A 20,832-nucleotide genomic window follows, 5' to 3' on the forward strand; every position below is an offset into this window, starting at 1 on the left:
GGACGTTTGGGAATGAGCTTCTCGGTGTCACCTCGACCTAGATTCCAGGAGCAAGGCCAAATCTCAAGCGTCACTGAAGAAACGGCTGCCACTATACAAGCCTGGAGGAACCGGAAGAGCACTTATCCTCTGTGTGTGCGTGTGCGTGCGAGTGGGCGGTGCCTGACCAGTTGGGGAACGTCGTCCTGGCCTAGGGACGTAGGGAAGGGGGACATTATAAAAAGAGCGGTTTTACGCTCCCTCTTCGTGTTCTCACGTTGTTCTCATGCCGAACGGCAGACTGTACATAGTATGTAAATAAACAGTTTGAGAAAAGACACCCTGGCTCGCTACCAACTCTGCCCGATGTCCTGGGCGACGCATGGCTCCAGCGGAGATCGACATGGACAAGCCCCGAGTCTTTACAAGGCGAAGTGTGTTTCGTGTATTCTAGAAAGGGTCAACGAAAGTTCCGAAGTCTCTTTCGACAGTTTGGCAGTCCGGTGGACTCTGCTGAGTTTTCTATGTTCCGTTTTACTGTTCCTTGAATGCGTTACGAAGGTATATATTTCTTACTCCGACTTACTGGAGGTGAGAACGAACACAACACGTACATAAAAAAGTACATCAGGTGAGGATCAGTCAAGCTAATTAGAAAGCTTTTTTTTCTCCCTCAGCTCCCACATCATTTTATGGTGAATAAGGCTTTTATTACTACCAATATCAATAATTTTATTTACACGTGCTGTACTTTTTTTTCGATGATCACTATGCTTTTTCTCATAAAATTGCATTAATTTTTTTTTACCTTCTCTAATTTCTTGTAACAAAAAAAAAAGGCAAGAGCTTATCTCTTGGTGAAACATTATTTGTATAGCTGGGATTATTGAAATTTGAACTAAGAGAAACGAAAAACCTCACAATCGAAAGTTTAAAACAAAAAAACCAACTGACTAAACACGTGCAGGGTCGATGGATAGAATAATCTATATTTTTGAACCCTCCAAACTGAACGGCGCATGAGCCCTTAGTCAGTGCTTTTATTACAACAGTTAGCTTATACCTAAGATAAATATAAATACAGTCAACCTTTTTAATTGTAATGCTGCATTGGTTGCGCGACAGCGCCCTCTACAGTGGGTGGAAAGGTGCTATATAATATGCACCTGGTGCAGGGTTTCTATTAAGACTTCTCTCGCCTGAAATGCCTGTTCCACGGAAAAAAGAAACACGCCTAAGGCCTGCAAAAAAGAAAGAATGGCAATACTTTTTATGTTGAGTTCTCCGCAGCATCAAAATTTCAAATCAAAGCAGTTAAAAAGAAACAAAAAAACAAAAACGAACGTATACTGTTTTTTACGAACGTTTTTTTCATTATTATACGTATTTCACATTCCTATTGTCTTGTTTATATTAAACGATGTAGATTTTAGCCCAGGCGAGTGTCTATAATTATAAAATTATTGTCAAAGTATGCAGTTGAATGAACCCTACGAATCTAGTGAAAATAAAATATATAAATTGCCGAAAAATAAATTATGCCAGACACTGGTTAGCATACATCACCGGTAATGAGGGGACCCAGAGTAATACCCCGCCCTGCCCAGCCTTGCGTCTTGGGGGCTCTTGTAGATTACATCTCCATTTGATCACTGCGGTTGATTCATGTGAACAATTTGACAATTTATTTTTTAGAGACCACGCAGACTACGAAAATTACGCGCGAATCATGAATACACCGGGTGTTTCAGCAAATCCTCAAAAACGACTAAAAATGGCTTTGTTGAAAAGAAAAACAAAGTCGTTCCGGGAACAAACTGCCAGACACAGATATAAGGTAGGTGCAACATTTTATAGCGCTCTCAAAAAATAAAAATCGCTATCATTGAGGTATTTAGCGCACGAGGCACAAGGCACAAGGTACCTTGTGCGCTAAACACCTCAAAATGTTAGACTACCAACTAGCCCAAATGTCAACTTTACTAAAGATCACTAAATTTTAAGTCGTTTCTAGGTTTCAGCTTTCTACCGGTACGTATAACTCTGCGCCAGCGGTCCTGCCCTCCAGTTGCCGAGGAGCGCAACGCACCATCCTACGAGGGAGGCGAGGCGGTTGCTTCGAAGGTCGGCCACGTGGGGGCAGGACCGCTGGCGAAAATGTTGCGCCCCGTTTGGAAACCGAAATCTAGAAACGCGTTCAAATTGACCGGTCATTTGGAGATCCGTAAAATGCTGCACTCGCCTTATAAAAAACCAAACATGAGTTGGCCTGTTTGTTTTCGATTACGCTGAATACGTGTTTATCGGAACCGTATGTGTATTCTCAAGAATTAAATATTTGCTAAATTTTAGTTAATTATTTATCTAATAGGTATGTTTTCTTTTAATATATGACGCCCGCCGTAGCTGGCCTTTTATTCGCGAATATTTGTTTTATTATTATGAATCCCGCTATTTTTTCACGATCTTTTGAATTTTTCGCTGAATCACCCGATAGTCCAACTCCCATAACAGGCGCATGTTCGCCAATATATACAGACAAACACGCGTCTCTGACGTCAAACTGGTGCGGTGGCGCTGCTGTCGTCACGGCGCATGCGCAAACGCTTCACCTGCGGCGAAGTTTGATTCCGCGCAAGCGCTGTGTCCACACCTGGCGTGGGCAAGGGGGTTTGGGAGCGCTATACGGGTCGTAAACAAACACAAATGACATAAAAACCCATGATCTGAGTTCAACAAAACTTTGTATAAAAACGTCTTTAGGTGGTTCGCTTGTCATACTTGAAATTTATGAGTGCAACATTTAGGAAAACAATTAGGGAAAAAATTAGAATTTACGAAAGGGGAAAATATTTTTTTCTGTGCAAAAAGGAGGACAATAAAAACTGTCTGGTGGACGCTACTGCTCAGAGCTGGAGCGACACCTAAATAAACAAGGTAGAGGCGTCTTTAAGATGAATACCCGAGAGCAGATATACCTGATCAGGCCGTGTGTAGCGCCATCTGTGAATAGTGGCGTGAGCCACTATTCACAGATGCGCCATTTTGTGTTTTGCGGTTTTCCTTCCTATGCATATAATAAATGGGGTTTAATTAGGATTATTTTTTTTCTTCTAAAAACCACACTTATAGAGTTTCATTACAATAAATGTAACCACATAAAGACAACTTTCTGAAAAGTTTTAGCGATGTAATCGCTGCAACCGCGCTTTAGATGCTGTTGTCGTAGCGATTAGAGCATGTTTAAGGGGCGTCTAATCAAAGAATTGCTTTATCTTTCTCTCTTTTTCTCTTTTTCTTTCTCTCCCTCATTCAGGCAACAAAAATAATTCGTTCGGCATCAAATATTTTTTTTTTACTTTCTTTTTTTTTTTTTTTTTTTAGGGGAGGGGGGGGGGGGTTTAATTTACCTTTAGCTTTCCCTCGCCGCCCTTAAAAGGAGGAAAAGTTAGACAGAGATGGGGCATTTTTGAAAGACGGCCTTCATCAATCACTTTCTTTGCTTACGCGGATGATTTGGCATAAGTAAAGATTGCAATGAGAGCCGAATATTGAAATAAACTAACGTCTTGCGCCCTGCCTCTGGATCTCAAACATAAATCATGGTTGGTCGATACATTTCAACGCTAATTTTCGTCACAATGTGGCTTTGTGTAAGCCTCAAATTTTGCGCTTGTCTCACGTTTCTTCTTTTTTATTATTATTTTGGATCCAGAAAAAAATATATATATTAAAGCGATTTTATGGTTTCAAGATTTTCACGCGTCACTTTTTATGCACTTTTTCATGTAATATACTGTGTTAATACCTAAATATGTAAGATATTTGTAATTTTATGCTTTATGTAATGCGGAAAAAAGAGGAATGTGGCAGAAGTGCTGACTCTTAACGCGGTCACTAAAGTAGATTGTCTTCTTTCCGACTGATGTTCTTGTTTTTTTTTGCAAGAAACGTTTTTTATGTGCGAACTTGTTTTATAAATTTTTTTTAAAACGATTGACCAAAAACGCCAAGGTAAACAAGACCTCGATAAAAAAAATGGTAACTTTGTATACCTTTTTCAAAGCGATCAACTTCTCTCGACTTTTTTACAGGACGGCTTGACTGCTGTGTTATATATATATATATATATATATATATATATATATATATAGATGCATATAGAGGGAGAGGGAGAGAGAGAGAGATACTACTTTTTAAAAAGTAAATGATGAATGAACGGTAAATAGGTATGGAGAGTAAACGGCATTTAAAGGTTATTGCGGGAAGCGATAATCTATAGCCGCGACATATGGCTATCCCTTGCTTCCCGGTATCGTCATCAAGTGTCGTGGCTTAATTGCGACGTCGCGATATCCTATTTGATTTCGAGGGTAACCGAAAGGCAGCAAGAAAGAAAATGACAGCTTTGAAAGCAATTAAGGTAGCAAGTAATCTTCAGTAAAAAAATAAAGAATTCTGTCTTTTAGCGAATGTAAATTAACTCCTCATCGTTGGAATTTGATACTCCGTGAGAATGTGCCGATAGCGACTGGGAGATGTTGTCAAAGATTAAAAACATCACATTACCCGGATAAAAATATAAAAGAGAGACAAATTTGTTTATGAGCCGTCGTCCACCGAAGCCGAATAACATCAAAATATTAAATACCTTTCTAAGTACCTTTCTGAGCTATTACAGTGAAAAAAAGAAAGATCAACAAGAAATGTAACAACAACATTTCTCTTGCTGCCAAGGGTTTGCCGAATACATAGTTGTCACATGCGTCCACAATATCAGTACTTTTTTGCACGACGAAAGGTTTAGTTGGACGTCAGCTCATACAGAGTGTAAACTAACGATTTCAAGGCACTTCAGTCGGTGCCCGAAAATCGGTTTGCCAACGTATCGCGCTGAGATTTACTACAGAGGTACAACGACGTGTATAAAAAAGATCAGCGCATGAGCTTACATTCTTCACAAAAAAAGAAAGAACAACCATGCTTGGGGGGCAATCTGCCACGGCATTGGCAGAGGACGTCATGACCGGGCTCGCCTATCTTAATCTGCTGCCGGGAGATGTCGGAAACATCCAGCTCGGACGCAGAAGCGCGATCCGGCAGAATAAAACAGGTCTGCTAAGCTCGGCGTGGGAGCGCTCAACGCTTCCGACCGGCGACAGATTTAACCGGGCGAGCCGGGTCACGACGTCGTTTGCTCATTCGCAGACGACGTCGTAACATGTTACAAGCAAACAGCCCGAAACATGTTTTTTTTTTCTTTTTCTTTTTTTTTGTCTGCAAAGTGAGCAAATTACTTTGCAGAAAGTAATTTGCTTATTTTGTACTTAGTACAAATTACTTTGTAGAAACATAGCCGCATCTATACGGAGAAAGCCTGGCATGTCGCGAGGAGACGGCAGCTGTAAGTAGGAAAGGAGGGGCGGGGAATCGGGAGCGAAGGGGAGATTGCCTGCTAGCGCCACTCAAGAGCGAGTGGCCAAACGCCGAAACACTTCTTTTTTTTTTCTTTATTCTTTTCGGTATCGTGGAGAGAAGAAACTCAACGTCGACCCTTTCCCGTTTCTCCCTGCGCCCGCATCTCCGCAAGTCCTTGAACGGAAAACCGACGGTCGCGGCCGTCGGTTTCGTTTAGTCAAAACTGCATGCTTCTGCCGCGGCACGATACGATGGTCCAACGACGACGCACTCCGCTGGCACGCCGACAACTCCGCCGACACCACCGGCATGGTGCATTGTTGCCAGCACCCTTTCGAATCGCCGCAGCCGTTTCTCCCGGAGTACGAAAACGACGGTGACGAAAACAAACGTGGTTCGGGGAGCGGCCGCTCATGACCCAAGCGCTCGCGCCTTATCTCTGCCCTTTCTGCCCTACGCTACCATGCTAGTCACCGCTTCGCGCGCTCCTCCTCTCCTTTTTTCTGCGGCCACGCGCCCTACGGCTCCGCCATCGATGTGCCAGGCTTTCTCCGTATAAAGGAGGCTATGGTAAAAGTAATTTGTAAAAGCCCATTCCCCCGGGCACGCTTCCACCACATGGTTCAACCTCTGGAGTAAATGGCAGCGCGATACGTTATTAAGCCGAGTTTAGCGCGCCGTCGAAAGTGCCTTAGAAACGTTAGTTTACATGATGCGGTATAACAATCTTAGTATTATTATTTTATCCTTCGATTAACGTAACGTCATGTTCTCACATTCCTGCATTGCGCGGCTCTATTTAGGTGATCCAAAAACACGGTGTTTGTCTGTGTTAGCGTTTCGAAGAACACTCACTAACATCAAATACGATATAGCTTCGCCAATAATGGAAACTCCTCCAAAAACCCATTGAAGCAACGGCGAACGCGACAGTGGCGCCTCTAGTGAACTCGGAGTCTAGGGAAGCAGACGACGCAATGAAAAAATATATAATCGATGTGCCCAACCAGGGGGCGCATCGAAATTGCGATGGTAGCGCCACCGCAATAAAACACATGGCAGTCTAGCGACCTTCGCGTTGCATTGGTTTCGCAGGTGTTTCGAGCGTACGGTGAATATTTAGAAAAGAATAGAAAGCGTACGAGAATTGTTTCACGTGGGGGTCAAGAAACGATAAAGAAGCTTCAATAACACACATCTTCCGCCGAGAAAGCGGTTGATTGCCCCACAAACAAGCCGGGTCCCCCTCGCAAGTACACGGCCCTGCGAACTTTACGGGTGGGCGACACTTGTTCAAAATTTTTACCGAAATGATGTTGTGTCTTCTCTTAAAAGATAGATTACTAATCACAATGAACCACTGGGTCGTGATTTCTCTCAGACGACGTCGGGATATACTATATTTTTCGGTCACTGAACCACCGGCAGACTACGTTCTCGCGTTGGAGGCTACGAGTGGGATAGCTTTTCGGGCTTGTCCACGTCGAAGAAATATTAACGTGTCGGGGATCGTGCGGGCATACGCTGATAATTCTGGGAAGAGATCCGCCGCTCGCTTACAGTTGCGACTACAGGACCTCGCTGGGCTGGAGTCGCGGACCGGCGCGAGCGTTGTGGCGACGATTTTCTTTATTTTAGGAGTATTGCTGAACACGCTTCCTGCACCAGCCTGCCTCAACAGTAGGGAACTGAAACGCCAAAGCACGACCTAACAAAGATCTCGTGGATTTATTGCCAGGTATTTTTGTCCCAATTCATTGAGGCAGTAGGTTGCAGTTACTGGAACCTGCTCCTGCTGATTAATGAAACTACTTTGTCTGCGAGCTTGAACAACATTGTGCAGTGAGATTCTCTCAGAAAGGTGGGCAAAACAGTTGAAGACGAAAAGAGGCTAGCCTATACTAAAGGTCCCGCATAAACGTCTCCAACGCAGATGCCTGCACATAACTTTAGTCAAATTTTCATGACAATGTGCAGTTGGATGGGCAGTTATAAAAACTTCATTTCTTTTTCAGGTTCAAGGTGTCCAGTCCACATGCATGATTTCCAAATATTAGGTGAAGGCCAGAATCATACTTTCTTGTCCGGCACATTTTAGGAGGAAAATGTTGTGTAGCAAGCAAAACACCAGTGACACGGGAAATGTTGCCATTATTTAACCATTTTTATTTTCTTGAAGTTCTAAAGTTTGTTTTGTGATATTTCTTGGACACATAAATTAATAACAAAAAAAAAAAAAGATTTCGTGCATGTTTTCAAGCGTTACGAAGACAGATCAGCTGTTCATGATATTCACAATTTACGAAAGATCTCTCCCAGTTCGTGAAAAAGCAGTCATCACCTAGGCATATCCGTATCATTAGCCAAGTTATACTGGAACTTGGGGTATATAGACTAAACCAAAACATGTAACCCGAAGAGAGGAGACTACAGAGGTTACAAAGTAACAAACAATGCTTCTCAGTGGCTAAGAACTGGGCAAATATAAAGAGTGCAAAACAGGCGAGGAAAGGTCGCCAGTATATCCGAGAAAGGGAGTGAAAGTTCCTTTCTCGAAAATCCTCGCTGACGTTGGCGGAATGCAAACTGAACCGCCCCCACTAAAAAAACTAATCAATAATATAAGATCTCTGGTGTGATCAGCGGGAAACCGATACATAATAATATAACTATTACTGTCCCCCACGAGCAGTAGCGTCGCCAGGCAATTTTTTTTTTTTAGGAGGGGGCTGGCTGGCTTAGGGTGTGCATTCCTTGTGTGTGTATATTATGGGGTCGTAGATCATGGCGATAAACAGCTCAAAAAAACGGGAACAGCGATTAAGAAAACACACGACAAGACAAAGCCGCCCTCGCCACCCCCATAAGCCCCTCCTTTTAGCTACAAGGCTGCTGACAAAAAGTGGCAAGGCGTCCCTTTCTGAACGGCCGACCTCCAGCACGTCTTTGTTGCCCTCCGCTGCGATTTGGCTGCAGGAGCACGCTCGATGCTCGCGAGATAGAAGCCTCATCGCATGTTGGAAGCTAGTGCTGAAGTAACTGAAGCTCCTCCCTGCCGTTCTGATCCTGTCAGTGATTCTAGTTGAAATATCCATGTCAAAGGGAACCAACACCGCGACCGAGGCCCCGTCGAACAGCTCAAGGGAGGCAAGCGACAGACGCGCACGTAAATAAAATATTCCGTCACGCAGGCACTGCCTACTCGCTTTCCCGCGATTGGTAGTCATGCTGTTTTTGTTCTGGCACCCAGTCCATTTCGTTTTTCCGGCGTATTTAGCAAAACTGACCTTTCGACTGACAAGAAACTTAGTTTCGTCGGAGCACTGACGTGTTCCGGGCTTGGCGCCGTTCGAGTGTCGTACGGCTTTTGAGGGAAGCGGTAGAATTTTTAGGACTGCCTAGAACAATATCGGAGGTTGTTACTGAAATCAATAACAAAAGATTTATGCTTTTCGCGCTTTTATATCTTCTCTATCTTAATTAATACTATTGACTAGCGTATCCAACCCCCTATGGCGGCGAAGCGGGGCGAAAAACAACGAGTCACTCGGATTCGGGCGTCCCGCCAGGGGCTGGAATGGCGCTGTAGTCTGCAGGGAAAGAGCGCTTCGGTCCTATGCGGAGGGCAAGTTCGTCTGCTTCTTGCGCAGGGGATAGCGGTGACGTCAGAACGCCGAGCCCTGATTTGCTGATCGCGACCCTCTATCTGAGCGTCGTCTGCTCCTTTGCAACGTCGTCTGCTTGCAACGTCGTCTGCGTCTGTCTTACCTTCCCTGCGACTTTCGGAAGTGCAGAGGCTATATTCACGAAACAATCTTACGCCAAAAATGTGCGCAAGACAAAACTTAAGAACAAATTCGTATTCACGAAACGAAATTTTCGTAAGTTTTGCGCAGGTTACGACGAAATCCTACGACAGCTCCGAAGCTGTCTTACGCACTTCTTACGATCAAATCAGCATGGCCGACAGCGTTGCGGTCGCGGCGACCCACGGACGTTTATTTTTTACGTGCGCTTCTCACGCGTCCCGACTTCAAGAAGCAAGAAAAAAGTAAAAAGGACTTGAAATAGACCATCCACGACGAACAAGAACGCTGGATCCACAAACAACCGGGAAAAGCTCCAACGTCCACGATTCCACAGAACGCGACCAAGCGAGCTTTGCAGTTAGGCCTAGCATAGCAGGCACTCCGCGACTCGGTGACCGTCTGCCCACGACCGGCTGGCGTGCTGAATGGAATATTCCCGTGCGACCCTTGTGAACCTTTCCCGTATTAAGGGCGGTTCAAACAGACTCGGAATACGGAACCCGGGAGCCGGAAACCGTACTGACGTAATCACTTCCGGCTCCCGTTTACGGGCGCTGACGTCGCGGTTTGGTTTGAACGGCGCGCGACACGGGTCTCCGCAAAATGTAGCTGACGTCACGGCGGCTCCCCAGGCAACCAATCAGCGGCTGTCGTCAAGCCGAGTCGTCGCCCGGGCAGCCCGGGCAGCCCGGGTATGGTGCCGGTAGCCCGGGCGCGCGGCGCGCTCTGTCTAGAGCGGCACCGGCGGCACCGCGGCACTCGCTTTGTTTCTTGATGGCGTCGTCTCGGCAGGATCCCGGCTACGAAGCTCGAATTGCCTCACTTATGAACCTTTGTGTAGTGAGGTGCGTTACAAATGCAAGAACTATCAACTGGCGTCGGCTGACTACTTTCGCGGCTGCGTGTGAGCAGTACCTACGGAGCGTGAGGAAAAAGAAGACGCGAAAGGCCGTCCGCGAGCTCCTGAAGCCTCGAAAAATGCTCGACGAGTATGCCATCATCGTGAGACTACAGTCCTACAGTGTTGTGAGACAGATGTTCGAAGACCCCGACGACCGGGAATTCTTTGAGTGCTTCCGAATGTCACGAGCAAGGTAGGGTGTGCTGCTTTTTATGTTAGATCATTTTCATGCTATATATCAAGTGGCGTTCCACATGGGCCCGCGCGTCGCTCGCAGGAATACTCACCTGGAGCGTGCGCTCCCGCAGTGAAAGCACGTTTATATCATTTTTAACGCGGCAGGATCACGAGAGCAGCTTTTGTAACAGTCGCATGCTTGTCAAAGTTTAGTGCGTCTGTGCTATAAAAAAGAAATAGCAATAGCATGCTCATGTGCAGCTCGTACGACACACTCTTTCGGTCCACAAAATCTGGTCACGGTGTTGTGCTCCTTTGAGTGCATGTATGAGGGAAGCCCGTTGTGCTTCCTTGTCGTTTGTGCTAGATAGGATGTGTGCTTACAAGCTTTCTGCACGAAAGCTCGCGCTGCAGAACCCAGGGATATTGGGTTCAATCCCCACTTCTGCCCGTTTCGATCTGGATGAGCATCGTACCAGCAGACGTTCGTGTTTCACTACTGCGTGACGGGTGTTAAAGGGACACTGACACGTCAAAATCATACTTTTTTAATTATCCGAAACGATTGAAAACAATGCCGGGACATTGCCCTCAAATTTCGAAACTTGGGAATTCAGTATTTCTTAATTAAAAAAACAATTTCCAAATGCCGAATTTGAAGTTCCCGCGTGATCTGCACCAGTGCAGTGAGTTAAATTTTGCGGTCTCCTGCGACTCGACTTTCTTTGGGACCTCCGCCGTTGCCACCGCAACCCGAGGCGAGGAGGAGGTGAGCAGGCGGGATAGAAGCCGGCGCGGGAAAAAACCGGTTTCTTCGCCGTCCAGAGCCGTACTGTCCCCGTCTGGCCGTTAGCGCCGCCAAGTTTTCCGAGGGGGGTTACAAATCCAGGAAGCGACATCACACCGAAATCTGATTTTTGGTATTTCAAAAAAGAAGGCCGTACTGCGTTCGTCATTGCATTAAAAAACGTGTTTTACGATTGCTGTTATTAAATGTTATAGAAATGTCGCCTACAAAGCTTCTAAATTCCCAGATTTTTGACGTCACCGATCAAAAGAAGCAAGGAGGTTAGCGCGGGAAATATAAACGCCAAAAATAAAAAGGCGCGCGCGCGGTCGAGAAAATTTTTTTCGCGATGCGGTTTTTTTTTTTTTGCGTGTCTATGACTACAACTTGCATCGTTTTAGACAATAAAAAATAATACGACCTTTGGGGTGTGAGTGCCCCTTTAAAGACCCTAGGCTACACTCTAAAAAAAAAGGTGTCGAAGGAGAGTAACTGCCCGAACTTACAGTTCTCTAACTCTCTCTTCCTAAAAGTTACTCTTTTCCAAGCGCCTCCCGCAATGATACTCTACTCTAAGCCCTAGAGTAACTACAGCGAGAGTAAGTTTCTCCTCCCGACATTGTAGACTGCAGCGACAGATGGCGCAGGTATGCGTGCTGGCGTCGTTGGCGGTGCTGGCCTTGGCGCAATGCTTGCGGGCATTGTGCTGGCAGGCGACAGATGGCGCAGCAAAGTGTGCTGGCGTGCTGGCGTAGAGTGCCTCAATGTTGTTGGCCGCTGCGCCGCAGCGGCCAACAACATTGAGGCACTTTATGCTGGCGATGCTGGTGCCGTTCGCGATGCTGGCTTTGGCGTAATGCGGGCGGGCTCTGTGCTGGCGAAAACGTCTGTAACCGTCTGGAATATTTTTTTTTCTTTTAGTAGACGTATGTATGCATTCAGTTAATGGACTCCTCTGTCATGTGCAGTCTTTGTGGAAACGTAACTTACCAGACTATCTGGAGATTTCCATTTTCAGGCTATTCCTCTCTAACTTCACTATGCGGCAGGTAAGTCGTCTGCTAGTTGCGCAGCTCGGTACGTTCGTTTATCCCCCTGAATGCTGTCACGCCCTCCTGTTTACCCTCAGTATTCACAAAGGCGTAAAGCAACCCTCTGTACCACCTTGTCCTTTTGTGACCGGTAGTGAACTTTCTGTACCGGGCAAAGTGGAAACTGACGAAATTTCTAAGACTGGCAATACTATGTCAATACAAACTATGAAAAGTTCAAGGGGACGTCCCTTATCAAGGCTGCCAAGTTCGCCGGATTTTCGATCCCTGGCCTCAAGGCCCAAGAATTTGTGAAATTTTGTTGCTGCAAGTTTTGCTTCCTGTGCCAGAATAATTCGCGAATATTAGCAGCCACTAATATGCCGCGAAATTGGAGTGCTTTGCAAAATGCAAAAAGTAAAAAAAAAAAAAAAAATTCGCGCTTTTCGGCGATTTTTTCGAAAAACAATTAAAAAATAAAAAAGAAAATAAAACAACCTTTCCAACGTATTTAAAACGCTATTTACACAACACGCCGTCCTTCTGGCTTCGGAAAGTTATTGTCCTTACGATAAGCGTGCGAGTCTCCAGCTCCGTCGTCTGCTACTGCAAAACTGACCGAGCACGGGCGTCTCACCATGGGTAGATATAAAGCGGCCGCTGTCCGGCGAAACTTCAGCCGAAGAGCCCCACGCTGTGACCATTCCAATATTTACCCCTCGAAGGGAGGGGGGGGGGGGGAGGGGAGAGGAGGAGGAGGAGGGGAGGGGGGGGGGACGGCGGCTGTGGAGCCCGTTTTAAGTAAGCATGCGTTTAAAGGGCCCATGAAACGAATTTTGGGGGCTGGAATAAATCAATTTAGATTGGGATTTTACTACTAGCACATCGTTCAGTGGGCCAAAAGAAAAAAGTAGAAAGTCAAAAGCCTAACTTTCGGTACGAAAAATTGAAAACACTGTGGCTATTTCGTACCTCCTTCCCTTCATAAGCTCTCTGCCTTTTCACTGGGATACATCCGCGGACCCCGCAGCGCGTCACCGGCTGCAGACCCACGTCACACGACGCCGGACCTCACTTATTCCCTTAACCCCTAAGCTGACATTGCGGTGGAAGCTACGCGCTTGTCGGACCAATCAGCCGCCCCCCTTTGATCACCTCACTTCATTCTTTGCGCGTGGGTATGCGCAAGAGAGCGAGATCACGAGGCAAAAGCTTGGATGGCCCAAGGAGCACGCAGCTTCCACAGCACTTTCAGCTTCGGGGTGAACGGGGGTGTGGAAAGCAACTTTGGTCTGAATTTTGAGCGACGGGATAATCTTCTAGGGGGAGAATGGATGTGTCCGGATTACACAAACGAGAGTCCGAGCAAGACGGGACTCCCCCTTTCCGTCTTCTTGAACTTTTTGGTATAAAAAAAAAAAAAAAGTTGGTTTGAGGAGGAAAGTTAAACAGGAAAAAGTTGGAAAAGCGTTTCATGACTCCTTTAATGCTCGGTTACCTGCCATTTTTAGCCAGAAAATGCCTGGTCTAAGGAAAAAAAAGTAAAGTCAAGATTTAAAATGCATCCAGGCTAGCGCGCATGTTCTCACACAAAAAGAGGACGAGTCTTTAGTTGTTTTTATTACATTTATTGCATCTACAATGTTACTTGATAACACACACATGTATGAAAGAAACAATCAAAGTATGTCTCAATTGGCACTTAAATGTACAAACGATATCAACAAAAAACAAACAGAATTCTGTATTTCATTTGCACAGGTAACTGTAGCAACACAATAAACCATTTGCTATACCCCCCGAGCGCCACGGCCCGCTCTAAAAGAATCATGGGAACGGTGATCCTTCAGCTCCTTAATGATCGGTAATTTCGACTTTATTTTTGGTTACACAGGTTTCGAGCGCAATTCGAATTCACCCTGAACAAGCGCCTGATATACCCCAATGACCCGTCATATCGCTTTTAAAATTTCTCCTCAGTGTCAGCGTTTTGTATGCTGTGCATGCTGTCCACCCTTCAATCTGGGTGACTGCAGAAATCTCCTACATTATTACCATGCTGATATTAACTTAGAAACGCTAAAAATGGTATAAACAGCCCCCCCCCCCCCCCACACACACACACACACACTTCGAGCTAAATCCTGTTTTTTGTTGTGAATTATCGGCTTTTTAAGCAATTCCTGCTCAGACAACAATCACGAGAATGATAATATTCTAAAAGATTTCGGCAGCTCAGGCCAGGATGAAAGAGGGATCGCATGCGCAGTATCGAAAATGCTGACATTGACGAGCAATTTTAAAAGTGAAATCCTTGGGGTACATCAGGCTCTTGTTCAGGGTGCCTACGAATTACGCTCATGAGTTGTGTGACCATGGGGTCGGTCGAAAATTAGCAGTCACTAAGGAGCTGAAGGAACACCGTTCCCAAGATTCCTCAAGTGCGGTCCGGGGCGCTTGGGAATATAGCAAGTTATATTGCGAGCACTAAACCCCCTCGTACAGTTCGAAGTAGGGAATAACTTCGTTCCCATTTGGTGTGCGGTACAAGTCAAGCGCATGGTAATCACACTGTTCTTTTGGGTTAAACAAGCAGTACTTGTTCAAGTGAACGACTTGGTAACTCTGCCTATGGCGACGAAATCGAACAGTGTGTAGCTTTTGAACAAAAATCAAGAGAGAGCCTCGAAACACGATCATTAAAAATATCTGTGAAAATGCCGGCAGCTCGTCTTCCCAGCCAGTGCAGTGTGCATCCCCATTTCGGTACTGACATTTATCGAAAGTCGCGGACTTCACACTGTACATGGCTTCGTCTGGTGTTGGTTGCTCAGGGAACAGGTCTCGCACATTTTCGTCCAGTGATTCCCAACTAAGCTTCTTTCCACATGACGTGCTGAGTGGCTCATCGAGCTGAAGGCATGAAAATTCATAACACTGTTTTGCTTGATATCGTGTAGCCACCGTCTTGCACACGTTCTTGAAGTTTCGCGAACGAGTAGCGATGGCCTTAAAGTAGGCGTGTTTGGCTTCAAAACGCATGCTCCAATAGCGGCGTGGAGGCCCGAACATTCTAATCAAACGAGGATAATGCAGAAGGTAATGAAGTTTCGGTGTTAGTTTCGAGCCCGGATAAAGGTTAACAAATTCGCTGAGGAATTCATCGACTAGAATTTCAAGAAAAGCAACAGCGTCCTCAAGAATAGTGTCGGCTAGAACAATGTTAACAATTTCTCTGTACTTCAGATAGATCTCCCAATGTCTGTTTCCTTCGGGTATGTCTTCGCCAAGCAGCTGCGGCAACAAACGGAACAAACAGCACTTTTGACTCGCAGTGCCTTTGAGTTTGCCATCAGCTCTGTTGGTACAAGGTGGTTTGGATTTTTTGTCATGAAACCCAAACTCAAACTCGAAAATCACGTCGAAACAAGTAGACTCGAGAACTCGAGTAGACATTAATCCCTTCAGCACTCGTTTCAACACAAATGCAATGCCACCTTCCAGCACATCGTGCATCGCATCCGGAAGCAGCTGAACTGACACACCAAATCCTGGCAAAGCCAGTAGCGGAGATTTTGCTTTCACCCCATACAACTTGGAGCTGGCTGGATTTACTTCTACTGCCGCTACTTGGCTCTTTTGTGCATCCGCAGTGCGGATAATACATTGACCCTCGTTGGACAGTCGCCTCAGGTCTTTGGATGATGCTAAGCAGAATCTGCAAATCTTTCCTTTCGAAAAGCAGCAATTAAAGCCACCTACGCGATGCAAAGAAAGGTTATCCCCAACAACACCCACGACTGTCACCGTTACGTGATGTGTGACCCCGTCATCGCACAGATCAAAACCGGTCTCACTGAGCAAACTTAAATCAGAAAGAAGGGGATCCAGGATCTGCTGCAATCCGAACGTTTTTACGTCTGAGTATTTTACTACGGCTAGGAGGTGCATTGAAGAGAGCTGGGACCTGTACTTAGGGTGCAAATTAACTACGGAAAAATACACTACAAGCAATTTGTGCACTCCGGTAGCTGACCCCAGGGGATTGACAATCTCCAGCTCGTCAGTGTAGAGTAAAATGAAAATCGTGTCTTGAGAACCGTCACGCACAAGCGCTCTAGTAAAGGTTCCATCAGTTATGTCTTTCAACATTCCTCTGCCTGACGCCGCCATTGAGCCAAGAATGTGCTCAGCAGCGTCGGTGGTCATCAAATTCGTCAGAACACTTTGAAAGGGTACATAGTAAAAAGCACTCTTTTTGGCGGCAGGGGTCCCAGGAACAGTTAACGCTATTTCTTTGGGCTCGACATACAACATGCACTGCTTGGCATATTTCAAGCGCGCAGATTCGCTCCTTACATCTGTCCAAATTAAATCAATCCAACCCTCGCTAAACAGCCATCCCAGTGCATCAGGCATGCTCACCTCGTGATCGGCAGAAACATGATCTCGAAGGACCCCATGTAGGAGTTGGAGAAATGTTTTCAACTCCGCAGTTGCTGCTTGTCTGGCAACCCTGCTTTCTCCTCTCGACGTTTGCAATTCTCGGAGCGAGAAGGAAGCGAGAGAGGCTGCGCCAAGGCGTTCGTTGCTTGCAATGGGAGGCGAGAGGAGGAAAGGCGCATGGAGCAACAGAGCGGGCGCCTGCTCTCCTGCAGGCAACATTGGCGCATATCCTTTCTCGAATCCTCTCCCTCAGGCGCCGCCATTAAATTACAAACGCGCTCCAGGTTTTGAGTTGCGCCCACCCTCACTACAGCCTCCCTACTAAAATGTCATTCGGTGAAACGTGGGAGTTCGCTAAAATGATCATTCGATCAAGTGAGTGCCTCCAACTACACCCGCTGCACGGGAGCGCTCGTGCCGCGTGATCCAAAGCAACTACTCGCGCTTTTAGCGCTGTCCTCGACAACATTTTTTTTTTCGGTGTTTAGTGTTAATTGTAAATAAGAAATGTCGTAAATTTAGCCAAATTCTCCAACAAAACAAAATGTTTGGAAAAAAGAAAAAAGAGTCACCACTGAGGATCGAACCCACGACTACTTGCGTATGATGCAGACACCTTAATCATTAAACTACGCTAAAGCTTTGAATACCACATTTTGACAATTCGATTTATACGAGACTTTCGGACGCAGAGTACCGTAACGTGGTGCACCGTCAGACGGCACTTGAACGCTCTGCAAACGTGCCGTCGGACGGTACTCTAGTCACTACGAATCTTCTTTTGCAACAGGAGTGACCGATGGCAGCGGGCGAACGAAATTGGAAAACACTGTTTCTGGATGTCGGCAATTGATACGCAACGAGCACAGGCGGTACGTCGACACACCAGCGAGTACGCCGCCGAACCGCCGAGCACCCCACCACGCGCACACACACGCAGACCGACTGACGCTTCAAAATGCAGTCGGCGGCACCCAAAATAAAACGTGTTTACTTCAAAGAACACCAAATAGAATGGACCTTTTCCGAGAAGCGTTCTGCGCACGCGCGAGCGCCGATGCTAAGCCAAACGAAAAATCGAGGAAATTCGGAAGGAGGCGGTATATCAGCGAGTAGAACACGCAACTGCACCATATATATAATTGTGTTACACAAAAAAAGAACGTCGACGGAAAGAAAAACACGACGTTTGAGTGGACGCCACGGATGCCCCTCTTTCAAGTCGCGTTGGGCAAGTGCTGCTGCTCAGAGAGCGAAGAAACTGGTAGCGTAGCTCCCATTATCGATTGGTAGCGCAGGTAGGTCACTTCCTCGATTTTTAGTTCGTGCAGCCACCGCCTGGTGCCGTCGGTATGTGGTTTGGACGTCTGTGACGTCATTGGCCGCGCCCTTTTCATATCTCTTTTATCCCCCTATCCCTTCACCCCTTCTCTCATTCTTTATCAATAAACAATGTTTTCAACAACAACAACCCTGAAAATCAAATCGGTGCCGAAAATACGGGGATACGGTCCATTCGTCCTATGCGCACTCGTCACAGGACGATTAGTCACAGGACGATTTGTCACACAGGAACATTCGTCATAGGATGACTCGTCACGCGGCCAACCGGTCCTACAATAGTTCGTCCCCCCTAAAATGTACTGCTCAATTTGGTCCGGCGGACAATGTGTCTCACCTCATATCTTAGCATGTCTTTGGCTTCTGAAAAGCGAAGAATTTGTAACAAACGTTTTAGCTTCTGGTTCGGTCTCGAACATTGAATGTTGGTTCGGCCTGACAATGTGAGTCACCTCTTATCTTAGCAAGTCTTTCGCTTCTCAAGGTCGAAAAAGTTGTAACAAACGTTTTAGCTTCTGGGTTCCTCCCGAACGGTGAAGCCTAAAGGCGAAGGCCATATGAAAGCGACTATTTTTTAACTCAGTCTACATTCAAAAGGATGGAGGTCATCGCAACAGAGAAAGGTGGAGCCATGCAGCTGCACGAGGGGTACTCGTACACATGCAGTAGAAACAATTTCGATACTTATTGGTTTTCTCGCAGAGGTGTTTGCAAGGCAAAGTAAAAACATATTTGGCTGCCAGTCCGATTATGGCTCGTTCAAGCCAGCAACTGCGGTCAACCTCTTGAGGAGTCGTAATATGATGAAAGCAAAAGCGAATGAGTATTCTAAGATTAGTTTTTCTAACCGTTGGTTTATATCACAGTGGGAAGTCGTGAAATTCCTCATCAGGGAATGTGGAGAGTTGTTAAAAAGCTACAATTTACTATCGTCCCCTGCCCTATCATGGTGACCAGTTGCCCGCATGACGAGTCATCCAGTGACGAATGTTCCTATGTGACGAATTGTCCTGTGACCAATCGTCCTGTGACGAGTGCGCATATGACGAATTGTCCTCATCCCGAAAATACGCACCCCGATTCTTTTGGGAAGTTTGGCAAAAGTTTGCCTTTGTCGAATCCCGAGATTCGGCGTCGCATTTTCGATTCGGCAAAGGTTCAGCCCATCACTAATCACTGATATGTAGGGCCGAACTTTTGCCGAATCGTGTCCCGCAGAACACACTAATATTTGGTTCACACTAGCGGAAAAAAACACTTGCCGTCGACCGAATTCGCTCGCCGAACGCGGTCGCGTAAGCGTGTGCTTATAACTAACACACCAAAAAATATATATATATTTTAGGCGTTAATTAATGTATCAAAGCATCACGAAAAAAAATTTCTTTTTTTAATAGTTTTACAGTTTTTTTTATGATTCCCGAAATATGAAGCCCAATTCAAAGTTCCCGCCAGTGGAACTGAATAACGAAAAATAAAATAAAAATCTTCGGCACGGCCGCGGAAAGCACGAGGAGTGAGACCCACGTGACTTCCCGCAACCCTCCATTTAGTGACTGTCGGTTCCTTCCCTCTGACATTTTGGGGTACAACCAGAAATTTGAAGCCCTATTCAAAGTTCCCTCCAGTACATGTGCGCAAGTGTGTTTGGGCCTTGGGCCAATCGCTAATCTGTGGATTCAGCTCAGTAAATGCTGAAGCTGAATATATAGGTCTAGACCAGGGGTGGCCAGGCTGACCCGGCCTAAGAGCCGCAAACAAAACCACGAAACTTCCAAGAGCCGCGGGGGGGGGGGGGGGGGGGGGCAAACTTTTGTCCAGATCAATAAACAAAACTCAAACAACTTTCAAGGTAGCAGTAGCACAAGACTACCAAATTGCAACCTGTCTTTCGATTTAAAATAAGTTCCATTGTGTGACCAGGAGGGAGGCGGATGAGTGGGTTTGGGGGGTGTGCAGGGGAGGGTGCTGCGAGCCGCACTTTAATATGCGAAGAGCCGCAGCTTGGCCACCCTTAGTCTAGACCAAAAAATTAAATCTGCGCTATGACATTAAGCAATGCAAAGTTCGGCCTCGCCATTTCCCTAGCTGCCTCCATATTAATCTTACGTGGTTATGTGACACACAGTGACATAATCCCGAATATCTTAATTGAACGTTAAAATTTCAGATAAGTTTCACAGCAGTTACGAAGAAACGTTTACGCAGTTACAAGATGCTGCAAAGTGCTTCACATTTCAACTAGAATGTGGAGAGATTTTGTCTGCAGTTTTCTGTTTCTTATTTAATATATCACTCTCGGCTTTCTAGAGGGAGTGAATTAGTGATTTGGAAAGCAAACAGATCTATATCAATCTTCACATCAAACTTGCACAGCTTCATGCAGTTTTTATGGCATTTTTAATCACTGCTATCTTTTCCAAGATGAAACCCAGAACTTTTAGCTTATTTAATCATGGAACTTCTGTTACTCTACACAACCTTCTATGCATTGTCATTGATGATAAGAAAGTTCACCCATGGCACTCTATTACATATTGTACTTCAATAGCTCAGCCAAAGAAATTCAAGGTTGCCGCATAAATTGACACCACTACGTCAAAATATTTTTCTTTTTATCTCTTTTTTTACAGGTGTATAACCCAATCTACGAGGAGTACATAGATTTAGATGAACGGGGCGTCGTCAAGACTCACGACAAAATAAATCTGATTGTACAGGGGCCCGTTGAGGAGGTGGACTTTCCCTCAACGTTGGCAGCGTTTCCTGTGGAACCTGTCTCTGCTATCGGGTACATGCATTCTTTGCTTTGTTTAACTCAGCAACACTAACAGCATTTCTGTGCTAGATTGCAGACGTGCAATGGTTATATTCTAAACAAAAATGCCATTCAGACTGAAGCAGTAAATTCTGCTTTGCATGATTGTTAAGTGCCGTTCACAC

At 45.7% G+C, this 20,832-nt stretch overlaps 1 protein-coding gene across 1 annotated transcript; it reads right to left on the bottom strand.

The window, feature by feature from the left end:
• Positions 1-14,589: 14,589 nt before the first annotated feature.
• LOC120842282 lies at positions 14,590-16,521 on the bottom strand. Its single transcript, XM_040213329.1, has one exon. It carries the CDS (start codon positions 16,519-16,521, stop codon positions 14,590-14,592), a length of 1,932 nt encoding a protein of 643 aa, XP_040069263.1.
• Positions 16,522-20,832: the final 4,311 nt, after the last annotated feature.

Source organism: Ixodes scapularis, unplaced genomic scaffold, assembly GCF_016920785.2.
Source record: "Ixodes scapularis isolate PalLabHiFi unplaced genomic scaffold, ASM1692078v2 ptg001599l_1___fragment_1__unscaffolded, whole genome shotgun sequence".
Lineage (NCBI taxonomy): Eukaryota > Metazoa > Arthropoda > Arachnida > Ixodida > Ixodidae > Ixodes > Ixodes scapularis.

Coding starts and splice junctions, on each gene's coding strand:
- LOC120842282 (XM_040213329.1), bottom strand. CDS start 16,521: ATGCCTGATGCACTGGGATGGCTGTTTAGCGAGGGTTGGATTGATTTA.